Source organism: Heptranchias perlo, chromosome 12 (assembly GCF_035084215.1).
Source record: "Heptranchias perlo isolate sHepPer1 chromosome 12, sHepPer1.hap1, whole genome shotgun sequence".
Taxonomy (NCBI): Eukaryota; Metazoa; Chordata; class Chondrichthyes; order Hexanchiformes; family Hexanchidae; genus Heptranchias; species Heptranchias perlo.
The window spans coordinates 1,020,301-1,042,252 of NC_090336.1; the positions used below are offsets into that span (position 1 = coordinate 1,020,301).

The 21,952-nt window shown below is 56.2% G+C and overlaps 2 protein-coding genes across 2 annotated transcripts in view; both read right to left on the minus strand.

Moving 5' to 3' along the window:
• LOC137327806 (carnitine O-palmitoyltransferase 1, liver isoform-like) overlaps positions 1-21,952 on the minus strand; it is a 273,112-nt gene that overhangs the window by 50,175 nt on the left and 200,985 nt on the right. The window lies entirely within an intron of this gene.
• Positions 7,547-11,683, minus strand: LOC137328111 (uncharacterized protein DDB_G0287625-like). Its single transcript, XM_067994291.1, has 2 exons — positions 11,634-11,683; positions 7,547-11,558 (listed from the first exon to the last, which is right to left on the minus strand). The coding sequence occupies exons 1-2, from the start codon at positions 11,681-11,683 to the stop codon at positions 7,547-7,549; spliced, it is 4,062 nt and encodes a 1,353-aa protein (XP_067850392.1).

Here is a 21,952-nt window from a genome sequence, read left to right on the forward strand (position 1 = left end):
AGTGCTGTATCGTCGTAGGGGCCGTACTGAGGGAGTGCTGTATCGTCGTAGGGGCAGTACTGAGGGAGTGCTGTATCGTCGTAGGGACCGTACTGAGGGAGTGCTGTATCGTCGTAGGGGCCGTACTGAGGGAGTGCTGTATCGTCGTAGGGACCGTACTGAGGGAGTGCTGTATCGTCGTAGAGGCCGTACTGAGGGAGTGCTGTATCGTCGTAGGGACCGTACTGAGGGAGTGCTGTATCGTCTTAGGGGCCGTACTGAGGGAGTGCTGTATCGTCGTAGGGGCCGTACTGAGGGAGTGCTGTATCGTCGTAGGGGCCGTACTGAGGGAGTGCTGTATCGTCGTAGGGGCAGTACTGAGGGAGTGCTGTATCGTCGTAGGGGCAGTACTGAGGGAGTGCTGTATCGTCGTAGGGGCCGTACTGAGGGAGAACTGTATCGTCGTAGGGGCAGTACTGAGGGAGTGCTGTATCGTCGTAGGGGCAGTACTGAGGGAGTGCTGTATCGTCGTAGGGGCAGTACTGAGGGAGTGCTGTATCGTCGTAGGGGCCGTACTGAGGGAGAACTGTATCGTCGTAGGGGCAGTACTGAGGGAGTGCTGTATCGTCGTAGGGGCCGTACTGAGGGAGTGCTGTATCGTCGTAGGGGCAGTACTGAGGGAGTGCTGTATTGTCGTAGGGGCCGTACTGAGGGAGTGCTGTATTGTCGTAGGGGCCGTACTGAGGGAGTGCTGTATTGTCGTAGGGACCGTACTGAGGGAGTGCTGCATCGTCGTAGGGGCCGTACTGAGGGAGAACTGTATCGTCGTAGGGGCCGTACTGAGGGAGTGCTGTATTGTCATAGGGGCCGTACTGAGGGAGTGCTGTATCGTCGTAGGGACCGTACTGAGGGAGTGCTGTATCGTCGTAGGGACCGTACTGAGGGAGTGCTGTATCGTCGTAGGGGCCGTACTGAGGGAGTGCTGTATCGTCGTAGGGACCGTACTGAGGGAGTGCTGTATCATCGTAGGGGCAGTACTGAGGGAGTGCTGTATCATTGTAGGGGCCGTACTGAGGGAGAACTGTATTGTCGTAGGGACCGTACTGAGGGAGTGCTGTATCGTCGTAGGGGCCGTACTGAGGCAGTGCTGTATCGTCGTAGGGGCCGTACTGAGGGAGTGCTGTATCGTCGTAGGGGCAGTACTGAGGGAGTGCTGTATCGTCGTAGGGGCAGTACTGAGGGAGTGCTGTATCGTCGTAGGGACCGTACTGAGGGAGTGCTGTATCGTCGTAGGGGCAGTACTGAGGGAGTGCTGTATCGTCGTAGGGGCAGTACTGAGGGAGTGCTGTATTGTCGTAGGGGCAGTACTGAGGGAGTGCTGTATCATTGTAGGGGCCGTACTGAGGCAGTGCTGTATCGTCGTAGGGGCCGTACTGAGGGAGTGCTGTATCGTCGTAGGGGCAGTACTGAGGGAGTGCTGTATCGTCGTAGGGACCGTACTGAGGGAGTGCTGTATCGTCATAGGGGCCGTACTGAGGGAGTGCTGTATCGTCGTAGGGGCCGTACTGAGGGAGTGCTGTATTGTCGTAGGGGCCGTACTGAGGGAGTGCTGTATCGTCGTAGGGGCAGTACTGAGGGAGTGCTGTATTGTTGTAGGGGCCGTACTGAGGGAGTGCTGTATTGTTGTAGGGGCAGTACTGAGGGAGTGCTGTATCATCGTAGGGGCCGTACTGAGGGAGTGCTGTATCGTCGTAGGAGCAGGACTGAGGGAGTGCTGTATTGTCGTCGAGGCAGTACAGAGGGAGTGCTGTATTGTCGTAGGGGCAGTACTGAGGGAGTGCTGTATCATCGTAGGGGCAGTACTGAGGGAGTGCTGTATTGTCGTAGGGGCCGTACCGAGGGAGTGCTGTATTGTCGTAGGGGCCGTACTGAGGGAGTGCTGTATTGTCGTAGAGGCCGTACTGAGGGAGTGCTGTATTGTCGTAGGGGCCGTACCGAGGGAGTGCTGTATTGTCGTAGGGGCCGTACCGAGGGAGTGCTGTATTGTCGTAGAGGCAGTACTGAGGGAGTGCTGTATTGTCATAGGGACCGTACTGAGGGAGTGCTGTACTGACAGAGGTGCCTCTCTGCCCTTGGTCCCTCTCCTCTCTCTCCTCCTCCAGCAATTGCACAGGAAGCTCCCAGTGGTACAGTCCTTGCAACTATTTGGATATTAAACCAATGCCCCCCCCAATCTGCCTATTCAGGTGGATATTAAAAAGCCCATGGCAGGAAGTTCTGTCAGCATTCTGGCCAGCATCCAGGCCTCAACCAAAACAGATCTAGTCATTCATCCCATTGCTGTTAATGGGACCTTGGCTGCTGATTTTACCTAACAACAAAGACTACACTTAAGTAATTCATTGCCTGTGCTTTGAGAAGACCTGAGGCTAAGAAAGATGCTATCTATCTATCTATCCATATATATCTATATATATATAGATACACACACACACACACACACACATGTATACACACGTGTATATGTGTGTGTGTATGTGTGTGTATCTATATGTGTATATATATATATATATATATATATATACACATACACACACACAAGCCTTTCTTTCCTCTTTTCATTTTCTCCATCTGCAGCTCCATCTCTGAAAGAAAGAATTTGCATTTATATCGGGCCTTTCATGACCTCAGGATGTCCCAAAGCTCTTCACAGCCAATGAAGGACTTTTTAAGGGTCGTCACTGTTGTAATCTTGGGTAACGCGGCAGCCAATCTGCGCACAGCAATGTCCCACAAACAGCAATGAGATAATGACTATTATTTTGCTTTCTAGCCTCCTTTTGCTCTCCAAGGTCCTTAAACATACCATCACCACTCAGCTCTTTGCTCTTCTCTCCCCTTACACACTGTTCAAATCCCTTCAGGCTAGTTTCCATCTTGTCCAATGCACCGACAGCCCTGGTCAAAGTCACTGACATCTTTTACGAACATACGAATTAAGAGCAGGAGTAGGCCATTCGGCCCCTCGAGCCTGCTCTGCCATTTGATAAGATCATGGCTGATCTGATTGTGACTTCAACCCTACTCTCTCGTCTACCTACCATAACCTTTGACTCCCTTATTAATCAGGAATCTATCTAACTCAGCCTTAAAAATATCCAATGACCCTGCTTCCACCGCTCTCTGGGGGAGGGAGTTCCACAGACTCACGACCCTCAGAGAGAAAAAATTTCTCCTCATCTCTGTCTTAAATGGGAGACCCCTTATTTTTGAACTGTGGCCCCTAGTTCTAGTCTCTCCCACAAGGGGAAACATCCTCTCAGCATCTATCCCTTCTGGTCCCCTCAGGATCTTTTATGTTTCAATAAGATCACCTCTCATTCTTCTAAACTGCAGTGTATACAGGCTCAACTTACCCAACCTTTCCTCATGAGATAACCCCCTCATCCCAGGAATCAGTCGAGTGAACCCTCTCAGAACCGCCTCCAAAGCAATTATGCCCTTTCTTAAATAAGGAGACCAAAACTGCACACAGTATTCGAGATGTGGTCTCACCAATGCCCTGTACACGATCATGAACTAAAATATCCAATTTCATAGAATCATAGAAAGTTACGGCACAGAAGGAGGCCATTCGGCCCATTGTGTCTGTGCCAGCTGAGAAAGAGCCATGCAGACTAATCACACCTTGCAGCACTTGATCCATAGTCCTGTAGGTTACGGCACTTCAGGTGCACGTCCAAGTACTTTTTAAATGAGTTGAGGGTTTCTGCCTCTACCACCCTTCCAGGCAGTGAGCTCCAGACTCCTACCGCCCTCTGGGTGAAAATAAAGCCCGACCTTCGATGCCTCTCAGATAGACCTAGATTCCTACGTTCAAGGGCCTCTCAGACACAACCGGGGACCTACCCTCCTACCATCGGGGCATCGGTCACACCACTATCAGAGTGCCAGACCCCAAGCGCTGTGGTCAAACACCATTTGGGTTTAAGGGGCAAAAGGACATCCAGCCTGGGTGGACTCCCTGCCATCTCTTTGTTGATGGCATTGACCGTTGGCCAGCACCTGAATCTCACCAGAAAAGGACAGTGGGCCAAGTGGCAGGTAGTCGGCAGATTTACAACGGGCCGAAGCTTGGTTAGATCTGAACTGACATTAATTATCATAGTGTCACAGTATCATAGTAGGTACAGCGCAGGAGGAGGCCATTCGGCCCATCGTTCCTGTGCCGGCTCTTTGAAAGAGCTATCCAATTAGTCTCATTCCCCTGCCCTTTCCCCGTAGCCCTGTAATTATTTTCCTTTCAAGTATTTATTCAATTCCCTTTTGAAAGTTATTATTGAATCTGCTTCCACCACCCTCTCAGGCAGTGCATTCAAGATCATAACAACTCACTGCATAAAAAATAGTTTCCTCATGTCGCCTCTGGCTCTTTTGCCAATTACCTTAAATCTGTGTCCTCTGGTTACCGACCCTTCTGCCACTGGAAACAATTTCTCTTTATTTACTCCAGCAAAACTGTTCATGATTTTGAACACCTCCATCAAATCTCCCCTTAACCTTCTCTGTTCTAAGGATAACAATCCCAGCTTCTCCAGTCTATCCACGTAACTGAAGTCCCTCATCCCTGGAACCATTCTAGTAAATCTCTTCTGCACCCTCTCTAAGGTCTTCACATCCTTCCTAAAGTTCGGTGCCCAGAATTGAACACAATACTCCTGCTGAGGCCTAATCGGTGTTTTATAAAGGTTTAGCATATCTTCCTTGTTATGCCTCTATTAATAAAGCCCAAGATCCCATGTACTTTTTAACAGCCTTCTCAACTTGTCCTGCCACCTTCAAAGATTTGTGTACATACACCCCCAGGTCTCTCTGTTCCTGCACCCCCTTTAAAATTGTACCATTTAGTTTATTTTGCCTCTCCTCATTCTTCCTGCCAAAATGTATCACTTCTCACTTCTCTGCATTAAATTTCATCTGCCATGTGTCTGCCCATTTCACCAGTCTGTCTACGTCCTCCTGAGGTCTGTTACTATCCTCCTCACTGTTTACAACATTTCTGAGTTTTGTGTCATCTGCAAACTTTGAAATTATATCCTCTATACCTAAGTCCAGGTCATTAATATATATCAACAAGAGCAGTGGTCCTAATACTGACCCCTGGGGAACACCACTGTATACTTCCCTCCAGTCTGAAAAACAACTGTTCACCACGACTCTCTGCTTTCTGTCCCTTAGCCAATTTTGTATCCACACTGCCACTATCCCTTTAATCTCATGGGCTTTAATTTTGCTAACATGTATATTTTGTGGTACTTTATCAAATGCCTTTTGAAAGTCCATATACACAACTTCAACCACACTATCCTCATCAACCCTCTCTGTTATTTCATCAAAGAACTCAATTATGTTAGTCTAACACAATTTTCCTTTAACAAATCCGTGCTGACTTTTATTTATTAGCCCACACTTTTCCAAGTGCCAATTAATTTTGTCCCGGATTATTGTGTGTCAAAGTTTCCCCATCACCGACATTAGGCTGACTGGCCTGTAATTGCCAGGTTTATCCCTCTCCCCTTTTTTGAACAGGGGTGTAAAATTTCCATTCTGCTATTCCTCTGGCACCATTCCCATATTGAAGATTGTGACCAGAGCCCCTGCAATTTCCACTTACTTCCCTCAGTAACCTAGGATGCATCCCATCTGGACCGGGTGACTTTTCTATTTTGAGGACTGCCAATCTTTTAATTAAATCCTCTTTATCTATTTTTATCCTATCCAATATCGCTACTACCTCCTCCTTTACTCCGATACATTGGCAGCATCCTCTCCCCTAGTGAAGACCGATACAAAGTGTTCATTTATTACCTCAGCCATTTCCTCTGCCTCCACAAGATCATCTTTTTTAGATCTCCTCTGTACTTTCTGTATTCAGTCCGGTTCGCTACTGTATTATAAACCTTACATTTGTCAGAAGCCTTTTTCTGTCTCATTTTAATCTCTATATCTTTAGTCATCCAGGGAGCTCTAGCTTTGGATGCCCTTCCTTTCCCCCTCATGGGAATGTGTCAATTCTATACCTGAACCATCTCCTCCTTGAAGGCCTCCCATTGTTCAGATACTGTTTTACCCAATAATTTTTGATTCCAATCCACCTGGGCAAGATCCCTTTCTAACTCACTGAAATTTGCCCTCCTCCAGTTAAGTATTTTCACATTTGATTTTTCCTTGTCCCTTTCCATAACTATTCTAAACCTAATGATATTATGATCGCTATTCCCTAAATGCTCTCCCCACTGAAACATGCTCCGGTTCATTCCTCAGAACTAGATCCAGCATTGTTTCCTTCCTGGATGAACTGGTAACACACTGTTCCAGAACATTCTCTTGTACACATTTCAGGAATTCCTCCCCCTCTTTGCCCTTTATACTGTTACTATCCCAGCCTATATTGGGATAATTGAAGTCCCCCGTTATCACCCCTCTAACGTTCTTGCACCTTTCTGTAATTTGCCTGTAAATTGAGCTCCGATGAACTGCTATTGTCAGTTATTGTACGCCCCCCCCCGACCCCACACCACCCCCAATGATACTCACTGTGTGAAGCTCGTAATGACAATTCTTTGAACCCTGTTATTTTTAAGACAGGCCCCGACGGTGGGGTTAGGAGGTTGAAGTCTCTGCGGGCCCCGTGTGTGAGAACCCGGAACAGATTACCCGGAGTTAACCAACCCCAAAGATGTGCCTCCATCTTGAAAAGGATGATCGTAATTTCACATCATGCAAACTGTACTTTGCCTCATTACATCGATTTTAAAAATGTGGATAAAATAATTGGAACTCACAATGTGATTAAAACCTGTTCAAAAGCCAGAAAGCGGATGAGAAGGAAACTGCTGATAATAGACAAACAGTTGCCAAGACAACCAGTGCTCTGTTCGGAGTGGCCTGGTGTGATAGAAGTGCAGCTGCCAGGGGCACCTGTCACCTACAGTGTCCCAGATTCCTCACAGCACTGCAGCACCAGCTGTCAAACGCAAAATGTGGACTGACACCACTTGGGGCCAGATTGCTCACTGGATTTTCTTGGAGCTTAGTTTGTTTTGACCTCGTACAATAAAAACATTTTTCATGTTGGTGGTGATGGAGGTGAAACTGGGTAACCGGGAGTAAAGCAGCGGCTGCCCGGCTCCTGAATCTCTGCAGCTCATTTCATCTCGATGAGAATTCGAGGCCTGGCCTGAGTGAGCCCGTACTCCAGGCGTTCGTATAAAGCACAGCCGCCTGTCCGCAATAAATGTCCTTCTGTCCTCTGTTTCCAAGGAGTTAGCCAATCCATTTATTTGAAACAGGTTAATGCCTCTGTTAAAAGTCAACAAAGGAAAGTCCGACGCAGTGTGCAGTCTGTCAGCTCTTATCGCCAGCAGCAATATGGAGGCACGTTCTCCTCAGGAGCGAGGGAGCACAGTTATCGGCACGGAAACACTCCAACCAATCAGCTGCCATCACCTTAAAGCAGGACAACCAAACAGGAACCAGATTGTAACCAGGTGCCTATCCAGATTGGTCACGCAACAACTTCACTGCATTTGTGATCATGTCTATCTCCAGGCTGGTTCCTGTTGGTCTCACCGTCTCCGGGCTGGTTCCCGTGGGTCTCACGGTCTCCGGGCTGGTTCCTGTTGGTCTCACCGTCTCCGGGCTGGTTCCCGTGGGTCTCACGGTCTCCGGGCTGGTTCCTGTTGGTCTCACGGTCTCCGGGCTGGTTCCTGTTGGTCTCACCGTCTCCGGGCTGGTTCCCGTGGGTCTCACGGTCTCCGGGCTGGTTCCTGTTGGTCTCACCGTCTCCGGGCTGGTTCCCGTGGGTCTCACGGTCTCCGGGCTGGTTCCTGTTGGTCTCACCGTCTCCGGGCTGGTTCCTGTGGGTCTCACGGTCTCCGGGCTGGTTCCCGCTGGTCTCACGGTCTCCAGGCTGGTTCCCGCTGGTCTCACGGTCTCCGGGCTGGTTCCTGATTGTCTCACGGTCTCCGGGCTGGTTCCTGTGGGTCTCACCGTCTCCGGGCTGGTTCCCGAGGGTCTCACGGTCTCTGGGCTGGTTTCCGCTGGTCTCACGGTCTCCAGGCTGGTTCCCGCTGGTCTCACGGTCTCCGGGCTGGTTCCCGCTGGTCTCACGGTCTCCGGGCTGGTTCCTGTTGGTCTCACCGTCTCCGGGCTGGTTCCTGTTGGTCTCACCGTCTCCGGGCTGGTTCCCGTGGGTCTCACGGTCTCCGGGCTGGTTCCTGTTGGTCTCACCGTCTCCGGGCTGGTTCCTGTTGGTCTCACCGTCTCCGGGCTGGTTCCCGTGGGTCTCACGGTCTCCGGGCTGGTTCCTGTTGGTCTCACGGTCTCCGGGCTGGTTCCTGTTGGTCTCACCGTCTCCGGGCTGGTTCCCGTGGGTCTCACGGTCTCCGGGCTGGTTCCTGTTGGTCTCACCGTCTCCGGGCTGGTTCCCGTGGGTCTCACGGTCTCCGGGCTGGTTCCTGTTGGTCTCACCGTCTCCGGGCTGGTTCCTGTGGGTCTCACGGTCTCCGGGCTGGTTCCCGCTGGTCTCACGGTCTCCAGGCTGGTTCCCGCTGGTCTCACGGTCTCCGGGCTGGTTCCTGATTGTCTCACGGTCTCCGGGCTGGTTCCTGTGGGTCTCACCGTCTCCGGGCTGGTTCCCGAGGGTCTCACGGTCTCTGGGCTGGTTTCCGCTGGTCTCACGGTCTCCAGGCTGGTTCCCGCTGGTCTCACGGTCTCCGGGCTGGTTCCCGCTGGTCTCACGGTCTCCGGGCTGGTTCCTGTTGGTCTCACCGTCTCCGGGCTGGTTCCCGTGGGTCTCACGGTCTCCGGGCTGGTTCCTGTTGGTCTCACCGTCTCCGGGCTGGTTCCTGTTGGTCTCACCGTCTCCGGGCTGGTTCCCGTGGGTCTCACGGTCTCCGGGCTGGTTCCTGTTGGTCTCACGGTCTCCGGGCTGGTTCCCGAGGGTCTCACGGTCTCCGGGCTGGTTCCCGTTGGTCTCACAGTCTCCGGGCTGGTTCCCGTTGGTCTCACGGTCTCCGGGCTGGTTCCCGAGGGTCTCACGGTCTCCGGGCTGGTTCCTGTTGGTCTCACCGTCTCCGGGCCGGTTCCTGTGGGTCTCACGGTCTCCGGGGTGGTTCCTGTTGGTCTCACGGTCTCCGGGCCGGTTCCCGCTGGTCTCACGGTCTCCAGGCCGGTTCCCGTTGGTCTCACGGTCTCCGGGCCAGTTCCCGCTGGTCTCACGGTCTCCAGGCTGGTTCCCGCTGGTCTCACGGTCTCCGGGCTGGTTCCCGCTGGTCTCACGGTCTCCAGGCTGGTTCCCGCTGGTCTCACGGTCTCCAGGCTGGTTCCCGCTGGTCTCACGGTCTCCAGGCTGGTTCCCGCTGGTCTCACGGTCTCCAGGCCGGTTCCCGTTGGTCTCACGGTCACCGGGCTGGTTCCCGCTGGTCTCACGGTCTCCAGGCTGGTTCCCGTTGGTCTCACGGTCTCCGGGCCGGTTCCCGCTGGTCTCACGGTCTCCGGGCTGGTTCCCGCTGGTCTCACGGTCTCCAGGCTGGTTCCCGTTGGTCTCACGGTCTCCGGGCTGGTTCCCGCTGGTCTCACGGTCTCCGGGCTGGTTCCTGTTGGTCTCACGGTCTCCGGGCTGGTTCCCGTTGGTCTCACGGTCTCCGGGCTGGTTCCCGTTGGTCTCACGGTCTCCGGGCTGGTTCCCGTTGGTATCACGGTCTCCGGGCTGGTTCCCGAGGGTCTCACGGTCTCCGGGCTGGTTCCTGTTGGTCTCACGGTCTCCGGGCTGGTTCCCGTTGGTCTCACGGTCTCCGGGCTGGTTCCCGAGGGTCTCACGGTCTCCGGGCTGGTTCCTGTTGGTCTCACGGTCTCCGGGCTGGTTCCCGTTGGTCTCACGGTCTCCGGGCTGGTTCCCGTTGGTCTCATGGTCTCCGGGCTGGTTCCCGTTGGTCTCACGGTCTCCGGGCTGGTTCCTGTTGGTCTCACGGTCTCCGGGCTGGTTCCCGTTGGTCTCACGGTCTCCGGGCTGGTTCCCGTTGGTCTCATGGTCTCCGGGCTGGTTCCCGTTGGTCTCACGGTCTCCGGGCTGGTTCCTGTTGGTCTCACGGTCTCCGGGCTGTTCCCTGTTGGTCTCACGGTCTCCGGGCTGGTTCCCGTTGGTCTCATGGTCTCCGGGCTGGTTCCCGTTGGTCTCACGGTCTCCGGGCTGGTTCCTGTTGATCTCACGGTCTCCGGGCTGGGTCCTGTTGGTCTCACGGTCTCCGGGCTGGTTCCCGTTGGTATCACGGTCTCTGGGCTGGTTCCCGTTGGTCTCATGGTCTCTGGGCTGGTTCCAGTTGGTCTCACGGTCTTTGGACTGGTTCCTGTTGGTCTCACGGTCTCTGGGCTGGTTCCTGTTGGTCTCACGGTCTCTGGGCTGGTTCCTGTTGGTATCACGGTCTCCGGGCTGGTTCCCGTTGGTCTCATGGTCTCTGGGCTGGTTCCAGTTGGTCTCACGGTCTTTGGACTGGTTCCTGTTGGTCTCACGGTCTCCGGGCTGGTTCCTGTTGGTATCACGGTCTCCGGGCTGGTTCCTGTTCGTCTTACGGTCTCCGGGCTGGTTCCTGTTGGTATCATGGTCTTTGGACTGGTTCCTGTTGGTCTCACGGTCTCCGGGCTGGTTCCTGTTGGTCTCACGGTCTCCGGGCTGGTTCCTGTTGGTCTCACGGTCTTTGGACTGGTTCCTGTTGGTCTCACGGTCTCCGGGCTGGTTCCTGTTGGTATCACGGTCTTTGGACTGGTTCCTGTTGGTAACACGGTCTCCGGGCTGGTTCCTGTTGTTCTCACGGTCTCCGGGCTGGTTCCCGTTGGTCTCACGGTCTCCGGGCTGGTTCCTGTTGGTCTCACGGTCTCCGGGCTGGTTCCTGTTGGTCTCACGGTCTCCGGGCTGGTTCCTGTTGGTCTCACGGTCTCCGGGCTGGTTCCTGTTGGTATCACGGTCTCCGGGCTGGTTCCTGTTGGTATCACGGTCTTTGGACTGGTTCCTGTTGGTCTCACGGTCTCCGGGCTGGGTCCTGTTGGTCTCACGGTCTCCGGGCTGGGTCCTGTTGGTCTCACTGTCTCCGGGCTGGGTCCTGTTGGTCTCACTGTCTCCGGGCTGGGTCCTGTTGGTCTCACGGTCTCCGGGCTGGGTCCTGTTGGTCTCACGGTCTCCGGGCTGGTTCCTGTTGGTCTCACGGTCTCTGGACTGGTTCCCGTTGGTATCACGGTCTCTGGGCTGGGTCCTGTTGGTCTCACGGTCTCCGGGCTGGTTCCTGTTGGTCTCACGGTCTCTGGACTGGTTCCTGTTGGTCTCACGGTCTCCGGGCTGGTTCCCGTTGGTCTCACGGTCTCCGGGCTGGTTCCTGTTGGTCTCACGGTCTCCGGGCTGGTTCCCGTTGGTCTCACGGTCTCTGGACTGGTTCCTGTTGGTCTCACGGTCTCCGGGCTGGTTCCTGTTGGTATAACGGTCTCCGGGCTGGTTCCTGTTGGTCTCACAGTCCCTGGTCTGGTTCCTTTTGGGCTCACAGTTTCGGGGGCTGGTACCTGCTGTGTTCACTGTTTCTGTGGCTTGTTCTTGTTGGTCTCACACTCCCTGGGCTGTTTCCTGTTGGGCCCAGAGTCTCTGGGGATGGTTCATGTTGGACTCACAAACTCTGAGCTGGTTCCTGCTGGGCTCACAGTCTCTGAGCTGGTACCTGCTGGGCTCACAGTCTCAGGGGCTGGTTCCTGCTGGGCTCACAGTCTCTGAGCTGGTTCCTGCTGGGCTCACAGTCTCTGAGCTGGTACCTGCTGGGCTCACAATCTCAGGGGCTGGTTCCTGCTGGGCTCACAGTCTCGGGGGCTGTTACCTGCTGGGCTCACAGTCTCTGAGCTGGTTCCTGCTGGGCTCACAATCTCAGGGGCTGGTTCCTGCTGGGCTCACAGTCTCTGAGCTGGTTCCTGCTGGGTTCACAGTCTCTGAGCTGGTACCTGCTGGGCTCACAATCTCAGGGGCTGGTACCTGCTGGGCTCACAGTCTCGGGGGCTGTTACCTGCTGGGCTCACAGTCTCTGAGCTGGTTCCTGCTGGGCTCACAATCTCAGGGGCTGGTTCCTGCTGGGCTCACAGTCTCGGGGGCTGGTTCCTGCTGGGCTCACAGTCTCGGGGGCTGGTTCCTGCTGGGCTCACAGTCTCGGGGGCTGGTTCCTGCTGGGCTCACAGTCTCGGGGGCTGGTTCCTGCTGGGCTCACAGTCTCGGGGGCTGGTTCCTGCTGGGCTCACAGTCTCGGGGGCTGGTTCCTGCTGGGCTCACAGTCTCGGGGGCTGGTTCCTGCTGGGCTCACAGTCTCGGGGGCTGGTTCCTGCTGGGCTCACAGTCTCGGGGGCTGGTTCCTGCTGGGCTCACAGTCTCGGGGGCTGGTTCCTGCTGGGCTCACAGTCTCGGTGGCTGTTAACTGCTGGGCTCACAGTCTCTGAGCTGGTTCCTGCTGGGCTCACAATCTCAGGGGCTGGTTCCTGCTGGGCTCACAGTTTCGGGGGCTGGTTCCTGCTGGGCTCACAGTCTCGGGGGCTGGTTCCTGCTGGGCTCACAGTCTCAGGGGCTGGTTCCTGCTGGGCTCACAGTCTCGGGGGCTGGTTCCTGCTGGGCTCACAGTCTCGCGGGCTGGTTCCTGCTGGGCTCACAGTCTCGGGGGCTGGTTCCTGCTGGGCTCACAGTCTCGGGGGCTGGTTCCTGCTGGGCTCACAGTCTCGCGGGCTGGTTCCTGCTGGGCTCACAGTCTCGGGGGCTGGTTCCTGCTGGGCTCACAGTCTCGGGGGCTGGTTCCTGCTGGGCTCACAGTCTCGGGGGCTGGTTCCTGCTGGGCTCACAGTCTCGGGGGCTGGTTCCTGCTGGGCTCACAGTCTCGGGGGCTGGTTCCTGCTGGGCTCACAGTCTCGGGGGCTGGTTCCTACTGGGCTCGCAGTCTCGGGGGCTGGTTCCTGCTGGGCTCGCAGTCTCAGGGGCTGGTTCCTGCTGGGCTCACAGTCTCGGGGGCTGGTACCTGCTGGGCTCACAGTCTCGGGGGCTGGTACCTGCTGGGCTCACAGTCTCGGGGGCTGGTACCTGCTGGGCTCACAGTTTCGGGGGCTGGTACCTGCTGGGCTCACAGTCTCGGGGGCTGGTACCTGCTGGGCTCACAGTCTCGGGGACTGGTACCTGCTGGGCTCACAGTCTCGGGGGCTGGTACCTGCTGGGCTCACAGTCTCGGGGGCTGGTACCTGCTGGGCTCACAGTCTCGGGGGCTGGTACCTGCTGGGCTCACAGTCTCGGGGGCTGGTACCTGCTGGGCTCACAGTCTCGGGGGCTGGTACCTACTGGGCTCACAGTCTCGGGGGCTGGTACCTGCTGGGCTCACAGTCTCGGGGGCTGGTACCTGCTGGGCTCACAGTCTCGGGGGCTGGTACCTGCTGGGCTCACAGTCTCGGGGGCTGGTACCTGCTGGGCTCACAGTCTCGGGGGCTGGTACCTGCTGTCTTCACTGCCTCTGGGGTTCGTTCCTGTTTGTCTCAAAGTCTCTGGACTGGTTGCAGTTGGTGTCATGGTGTGTGGGCTGGTATCTGCTGGGCTCAGAGGGCGCTAAATTGGGCCGTGTAACGCCCATTGTTTCGGTGCTACGCGGCCTCTCCGACATCCAAGATGGCGTCTTGGATGCGCATGCACGTTTTCAGCGTGACCTGCGCCAGACGCCATTTTGGTATAGGAGTTAGCGCAGGCGCAGATACCGAACGCTGGAAGCATGAAACGTAGGGAGAAAATGGCTTCAATCAGAGGGTGGTGAACCTGTGGAATTCTCTACCACAGAAGGCAGCGGAGGCCAAGTCATTAGATATATTCAAGAAGGAGATAGATATATTTCTTAATGCTAAAGGGATCAAGGGATATGGGGAAAAAAGCAGGAACAGGGTACTGAGTTAGACGATCAGCCATGATCATTTTGAATGGCCTACTCTTGCTCCTATTTTCTATGTTTCTATGTTTCTAAAATGGTTTCAATCAGTGTACAACGCTGATTTAAAGTGATAGACACCATTTTGGGACTTAACACTCAACTCAACGCACAGTCTTAACCCCAACCCTCACCGGTGCTATTTAAAGGGACCATGTACGATTTACAGGTTAGTGGCTGGATTATTGCTTCTGGCTGCCGAGACATTTGTAATTGTTTTTGGAGGTCTGCTACACTTGAATACTAGGACGAGGGGACATAGCCTAACATTTAGAGCCAGGACGTGCAGGAGTGAAGTTAGGAAATGCTTCTACACGCAAAGGGTGGGAGAAGTTTGGAACGCTCTTCTGCTAATGGCAGTTAATGCTAGCTCAATTATGAATTCTAAATCTGAGCTTGATAGATTTTTTTTTTATTCGTTCATGGGATGTGGGCGTCACTGGCGAGGCCAGCATTTATTGCCCATCCCTAATTGTCCTTGGGAAGGTGGTGGTGAGCCGCCTTCTTGAACCGCTGCAGTCCGTGTGAAGGTTCTCCCACTGTGCTGTTAGGAAGGGAGTTCCAGGATTTTGACCCAGCGACGATGAAGGAACGGCGATATATTTCCAAGTCGGGATGGTATGTGACTTGGAGGGGGATGTGCAGATTCCCATGTGCCTGCTGCCCTTGTCCTTCTAGGTGGTAGAGGTCGCGGGTTTGGGAGGTGCTGTCGAAGAAGCCTTGGCGAGTTGCTGCAGTGCATCCTGTGGATGGTACACACTGCAGCCACTGTGCGCCGGTGGTGAAGGGAGTGAATGTTTCGGGTGGTGGATGGGGTGCCAATCAAGCAGGCTGCTTTGTCCGAGATGGTGTCGAGCTTCTTGAGTGTTGTTGGAGCTGCACTCATCCAGGCAAGTGGAGAGTATTCCATCACACTCCTGACTTGTGCCTTGTAGATGGTGGAAAGGCTTTGGGGAGTCAGGAGGTGAGTCACTCACTGCAGAATACCCAGCCTCTGACCTGCTCTTGTAGCTGGATGTGGCTGGACCAGTTAAGTTTCTGGTCAGTGGTGACCCCCAGGATGTTGATGGTGGGGGATTCGGCGATGGTAATGCCGTTGAATGTCAAGGGACGTGGTTGGACTCTCTCTTGTTGGAGATGGTCATTGCCTGGCACTTGTCTGGCGTGAATGTTACTTGCCACTTATCAGCCCAAGCCTGGATGTTGTCCAGGTCTTGCTGCATGCGGGCACAGACTGCTTCATTATCTGAGAGGTTGCGAATGGAACTGAACACTGTGCAATCATCAGTGAACATCCCCATTTCTGACCTTATGATGGCGGGAAGGTCATTGATGAAGCAGCTGAAGATGGTTGGGCCGAGAAACTCCTGCAGCAATGTCCTGGGGCTGAGATGATTGGCCTCCAACAACCACTACCATCTTCCTTTGTGTTAGGTATGACTCCAGCCACTGGAGAGTTTTCCCCCTGATTCCCATTGACTTCAATTTTACTCGGGCTCCTTGGTGCCACACTCAGTCAAATGCTGCCTTGATGTCAAGGGCAGTCACTCTCACCTCTGGAATTCAGCTCTTTTGTCCATGTTTGGACCAAGGCTGTAATGAGGTCTGGAGCCGAGTGGTCCTGGCGGAACCCAAACTGAGCATCAGTGAGCGGGTTATTGGTGAGTAAGTGCTGCTTGATAGGCGATTGACTCACCTCCTGATTTCTGTGAACCATGGGTATTGTGGGATATGGGGCTAAGGCGGGTATATGGAGTTAGGTCACAGGTCCACCCTGATCTGATTGAATGGTGGAACAGGCTCGAGGGGCAAAATGCCACCACCACTTGTTGCCTCCTGATATGTGCCAGCTTTTCCTGCAAGAAAGCGGGACGTGTGTCTGGGTGATGTGCCTATCATGGTTGAATAGCTGCCAGTGTGTGTGGCCTGTGAGTTGTGGGTGGGCAGCTTGCAACGCTGGTAATGTGTAAGGGTGAGAGGGTTGAGTACTGATGGAAAGAGTTTGTTGGTACGTGGGTAATGGGGGGGTGTAGTGCATGGAGCAATGGATGCGGCAAGTGGTGTAGTTGGTAGGAGACGCCACTTGACAGTTGACCTCACTCATCTTGACCACTCATGTCAAAGCATTGAACTTCTTCCTGTTCTGCATCCATGTTCATGATGCTGTGCGCCTGGCATTGACTTCATCCCCTACTGCCTCCCACTACCTTTTGGGTGTATGTCTGGAGGGGCTCTTGCTGCCCCGCCCTCCCCCGCGGATATAGGATGTCCATCCTTCTGTCCACCTCTTGCACCAAGGCCTCAGAGAACCTTGGTGCACGGACTCTCAGATCGGCAGATTGGTGAGTTCTGGTGTGCAGATTGGAGGATGTGGGATTTAGTGGTGCACAACCATTATTCAATGTTTTAACATAACTCATCAGTATGTAAAAATAGGGATGGGACCTGCATCTGTGCTTTACGTGTGCGATGCCTGATCTCCGTTCAGACTCCGTGCAGACAGCAGGCTGTTATATTCAGCACATAATAGGTACCAGCTACCTTTAAGAGATTTCGAACAGACAGCCTGCCTTTAAGAGATTGGAGCTCCCCCTGCTGGTGGAAAGTGTGAATTGCATGGAATCCTCGTTCAACGCTGATTTCCAACTCCGATTGCAGGTGAGTCCTCAGGCCTGACGAAAATCTCATCCTCCCTGCGCAGGGCCCATTGGGCATGGGGTAATAGGGGATTGTGCTACTCCCGCCCAAAAACAGGCCCTATCCAATTTTTGCCCCAGAGTCTCCGGGCCGGTTCCCGAGGGTCTCACGGTCTCCGGGCCGGTTCCCGAGGGTCTCACCGTCTCCGGGCCGGTACCCGAGGGTCTCACGGTCTCCGGGCCGGTTCCCGAGGGTCTCACGGTCTCCGGGCCGGTTCCCGAGGGTCTCACCGTCTCCGGGCCGGTTCCCGAGGGTCTCACCGTCTCCGGGCCGGTTCCCGAGGGTCTCACGGTCTCCGGGCCGGTTCCCGAGGGTCACACCGTCTCCGGGCCGGTTCCCGAGGGTCTCACGGTCTCCGGGCCGGTTCCCGAGGGTCTCACCGTCTCCGGGCCGGTTCCCGAGGGTCTCACGGTCTCCGGGCCGGTTCCCGAGGGTCTCACCGTCTCCGAGCAGGTTCCCGAGGGTCTCACGGTCTCCGGGCCGGTTCCCGAGGGTCTCACCGTCTCCGGGCCGGTTCCCGAGGGTCTCACCGTCTCCGGGCCGGTTCCCGAGGGTCTCACCGTCTCCGGGCCGGTTCCCGAGGGTCTCACGGTCTCCGGGCCGGTTCCCGAGGGTCTCACGGTCTCCGGGCCGGTTCCCGAGGGTCTCACGGTCTCCGGGCCGGTTCCCGAGGGTCTCACCGTCTCCGGGCCGGTTCCCGAGGGTCTCACGGTCTCCGGGCCGGTTCCCGAGGGTCTCACGTTCTCCGGGCCGGTTCCCGAGGGTCTCACGTTCTCCGGGCCGGTTCCCGAGGGTCTCACGGTCTCCGGGCCGGTTCCCGAGGGTCTCACGGTCTCCGGGCCGGTTCCCGAGGGTCTCACCGTCTCCGGGCCGGTTCCCGAGGGTCTCACCGTCTCCGAGCAGGTTCCCGAGGGTCTCACGGTCTCCGGGCCGGTTCCCGAGGGTCTCACCGTCTCCGGGCCGGTTCCTGTTGGTCTCACCGTCTCCGGGCCGGTTCCCGAGGGTCTCACGGTCTCCGGGCCGGTTCCCGAGGGTCTCACGGTCTCCGGGCCGCTTCCCGAGGGTCTCACCGTCTCCGGGCCGGTTCCCGTGGGTCTCACCGTCTCCGGGCCGGTTCCCGAGGGTCTCACGGTCTCCGGGCCGGTTCCCGAGGGTCTCACGGTCTCCGGGCCGGTTCCCGTGGGTCTCACCGTCTCCGGGCTGGTTCCCGTTGGTCTCACGGTCTCCGGGCCGGTTCCCGAGGGTCTCACCGTCTCCGGGCCGGTTCCCGAGGGTCTCACCGTCTCCGGGCCGGTTCCCGAGGGTCTCACCGTCTCCGGGCCGGTTCCCGTGGGTCTCACGGTCTCCGGGCCGGTTCCCGAGGGTCTCACCGTCTCCGGGCCGGTTCCCGTGGGTCTCACGGTCTCCGGGCCGGTTCCCGAGGGTCTCACCGTCTCCGGGCCGGTTCCCGAGGGTCTCACGGTCTCCGGGCCGGTTCCCGAGGGTCTCACCGTCTCCGGGCCGGTTCCCGAGGGTCTCACGGTCTCCGGGCCGGTTCCCGAGGGTCTCACGGTCTCCGGGCCGGTTCCCGAGGGTCTCACGGTCTCCGGGCCGGTTCCCGAGGGTCTCACGGTCTCCGGGCCGGTTCCCGAGGGTCTCACGGTCTCCGGGCCGGTTCCCGAGGGTCTCACCGTCTCCGGGCCGGTTCCCGAGGGTCTCACCGTCTCCGGGCCGGTTCCCGAGGGTCTCACGGTCTCCGGGCCGGTTCCCGAGGGTCTCACCGTCTCCGGGCCGGTTCCTGTTGGTCTCAGGGTCTCTGGGCCGGTTCCCGAGGGTCTCACCGTCTCCGGGCCGGTTCCCGAGGGTCTCACGGTCTCCGGGCCGGTTCCCGAGGGTCTCACCGTCTCCGGGCCGGTTCCTGAGGGTCTCACCGTCTCCGGGCCGGTTCCTGAGGGTCTCACCGTCTCCGGGCCGGTTCCCGAGGGTCTCACCATCTCCGGGCCGGTTCCCGAGGGTCTCACGGTCTCCGGGCCGGTTCCCGAGGGTCTCACGGTCTCCGGGCCGGTTCCCGAGGGTCTCACCGTCTCCGGGCCGGTTCCCGAGGGTCTCACGGTCTCCGGGCCGGTTCCCGAGGGTCTCACCGTCTCCGGGCCGGTTCCCGAGGGTCTCACCGTCTCCGGGCCGGTTCCCGAGGGTCTCACCGTCTCCGGGCCGGTTCCCGAGGGTCTCACGGTCTCCGGGCCGGTTCCCGAGGGTCTCACCGTCTCCGGGCCGGTTCCCGAGGGTCTCACCGTCTCCTTGTGCATTCCCTTAGTGCCTGTTGTCTGTGTGCCTTTACCTTTCCAGGTGCTTCCCCAGTGGCTGGAGCAAGGGTGGTGGGAGGCTGCTGGCCATCAATAGAGGAATGTCCAGATGGCCTTGGAGGACGACCTCGAGCAGCTCTGGGCCTGGAGGGCCCGGCTTCAGACTGCACCATCTCGGCATGGGCTGCAACAGGCTGGCCTGGCTGGCCGAGAGGCAACAACAGGGGCACTGGCGGGAGCGGCAGGGGTGGGAGCAGGAAGGCTGTCGTTAGGAGAGAGGACAGCAAGTCAGACTGCCGTGGAGCCACTGCCACTCACCCGGGGCGGCGCCTCAGCAATCCTGGTGATCTGCTGGAGAACGGATTGCTGGAGTGCTGAGACGCCCTGGAAGCCCCGTTCCACAGAGGTCCCCAGAATCACGATAGCAGCAGTGTGAGCTGCAAATGTAGCAGTCTGACCTTGGATGGCAGATGTTTGTGCTGCAATGGAAGCTGTGACATCGGTCATCAGACGCTGCATCATGGTGGGTTCCACAGGTGCGCTGATGGAGGTGACCACCTGTTCCATGTCGGAAAGGATGGGCTCCAAGCTCTGCCCAAAGCCCTGCGCCAAGTCGGAGCTGGACTCCTCCATGCCCCTTCTCATTGTGCGCAGGCTTTCCAGTGCCCCAAGCATTTGGTGGTGTACGCCCATCAGCCGTCTTCTGTAGCCTGGCCCATCAAAGTCCTCATCTGACTCCTCTGCAGCAGAACTAGTGAGTGACCACGTCCTCCGGCGAGCTGGAACCTGCGGTATCCGTTCCCCCCGCCCCGGCTCCTGCGCACTTGTGCCCTGTGTCTCACCACATGCAGATCCCTCCTCTATCCTAGCTCTAAAGTACGTGCAGCGTCAGTCTCTGAGCTGGTGGCTGTGAGTGTAAGATCGAGTGACTATCTCTTCATCATCACTGTCTTCTGCCTCCTCTGACTGGGCAGGTTCCAGGTCTTGGGTATCTGAAATGACAGAGACAAGGGTTGGGCTGTGGTGAGGGGAGAGGAGAAAGTAAGACGTGTATGCTTACATCTTCTGCAGCTTGTGAGTCAGAAACGATTGTGGGATGATGGAGAAGTGGGAAGAGAGAAGGAGGAGTAGGTCTGCAGAGACCCTTGTCATCAATCCCTCCAGTGCCACCAATAGCCAAGGCCCTTTCCATGATGGCCAGCACTGTCTCCTCCATGGGGTTTAAAACATGTAGGTGCACTTGTCCTCCTCCAGCTCTTTGTGCTGCCTCCTGTTTTGTGCAAGAAAGAGGGAAGTGTATCAGTGAGTGTCCTGCAAGATTTTGGCTGATGTGGCTGACATGGTTGAATAGCTGTGAGTTGTGGGTGTGAGGCTTGCAACAGTGCTAAGTGTGTGAGAGTGAGGTAAACCATATGAATTGAAGGGTTGAGTGCTGATTGATAGAGATTGTTGGTAGATGGGTGGTGGGGGTGTAGTGGATGAGGCTAGTGGTGCAGTCGGCAGGATTTGCCACTTGAAGATTGAACTCACTCACTCACCTTGACAACTCGTGTTAAATCACTGAACTTCTTCCTGCACGACATCCATGGAGCTATTGACCTCTTCCGCTACTTTCTCCCACTGCCTCTTCAGCATATGCCTGGAGGGCTTCCTGCCCCACCCTGCAGATACAGCATGTCCCACTTTTTCTCCATCTCTTGCACCAAGGCCTCCAGTGCATTATCAGAGAACCTTAGTGCACACTCTCTCCCAGGCTCAGCCATTCTTCAAAGTATCAGAGCACTGAATCACTTCAAGAAGGACTCCCAATACTTCCTGCAGCCACGTTGCACTGCCCCTTTAAGAGGTGCAGGCTGCCTTTAAGAAGCGCGAGCCACTCGCGATATTGGGCCCCCCGCCGATGGGTGCAACCTATCAACAGCGCAGGTCGCGCTGGCTGCATGCAGCAATTATTTAAAACAGCAGGCAGCACAAACTTAACGTGCTGCCTGCGTCGCTGTGAACGGGCGCGGGTTAATCACGTTCCGCAATCCCCGCACCCATTTTCGGGGGGCTACCCAATTTAACCCCCACAGTCTCTGACTTCAGTGGAAATAAAAATGGGGAGAGATGGAAAACAGGCTGCCGACTGGCGATCACCTGTTTTACACGATTGCACAAAGCCAATGTATCCATGGTTTGCTGGTGTTAAAAGCAGACAGCAATTCTTTCAGTTCGAAACAACAGCTCTCTTCTGGACTCCAGTCGTTCAAAGCGATGGTTACCATGGATACCTGCTTAGTTCTCTGAATTAAATAATTTGGTTTCATCAAAATGAAAGTGGATATTTTATTGCAGGCTGTGATCAAAACCATCTGCATCTGCTGAACCCTGCCCCAGAGAGCTTAAATTTTCTTCAAACGCAGGATCATTTTTAAAATTCATTCTTGGGATACGGGTGTCACTGCGAAGGCTGGTATTTATTGCCCATCCTTGCCTGCCCTGAGAACGTGGTGGTGGGCTGTTTGCTTGAAGCACTGCAGTCTGTGAGGTGAAGGTGCTCCCACACAGGGTCTGTGAGGTGAAGGTGCTCCCACACAGGGTCTGTGAGGTGAAGGTGCTCCCACACAGGGTCTGTGAGGTGAAGGTGCTCCCACACAGGGTCTGTGAGGTGAAGGTGCTCCCACACAGGGTCTGTGAGGTGAAGGTGCTCCCACACAGGGTCTGTCCAGTTCTCTTTATTCTTTACACCCCGTCTCCCCGCACACCGTCTCCCTGCACACCGTCTCCCCGCACACCGAGTCCCCGCACACCGAGTCCCTGCACACCGTCTCCCCGCACACCGTCTCCCCGCACACCGAGTCCCCGCACACCGAGTCCCCGCACACCGTCTCCCTGCACACCGAGTCCCCGCACACCGAGTCCCCGCACACCGTCTCCCCGCACACCGTCTCCCCGCACACCGAGTCCCCGCACACCGTC

Bases quoted from the DNA above. Each gene is read 5' to 3' on its own strand.
- LOC137328111 (XM_067994291.1), bottom strand. From the start codon at position 11,683: ATGAACCATCCCCAGAGACTCTGGGCCCAACAGGAAACAGCCCAGGGA. The intron at 11,559-11,633 runs GTGAGACCAACA...TGAGCCCAAAAG, and splicing joins CAGGAAACAGCCCAGGGAGT to GAACCAGACCAGGGACTGTG.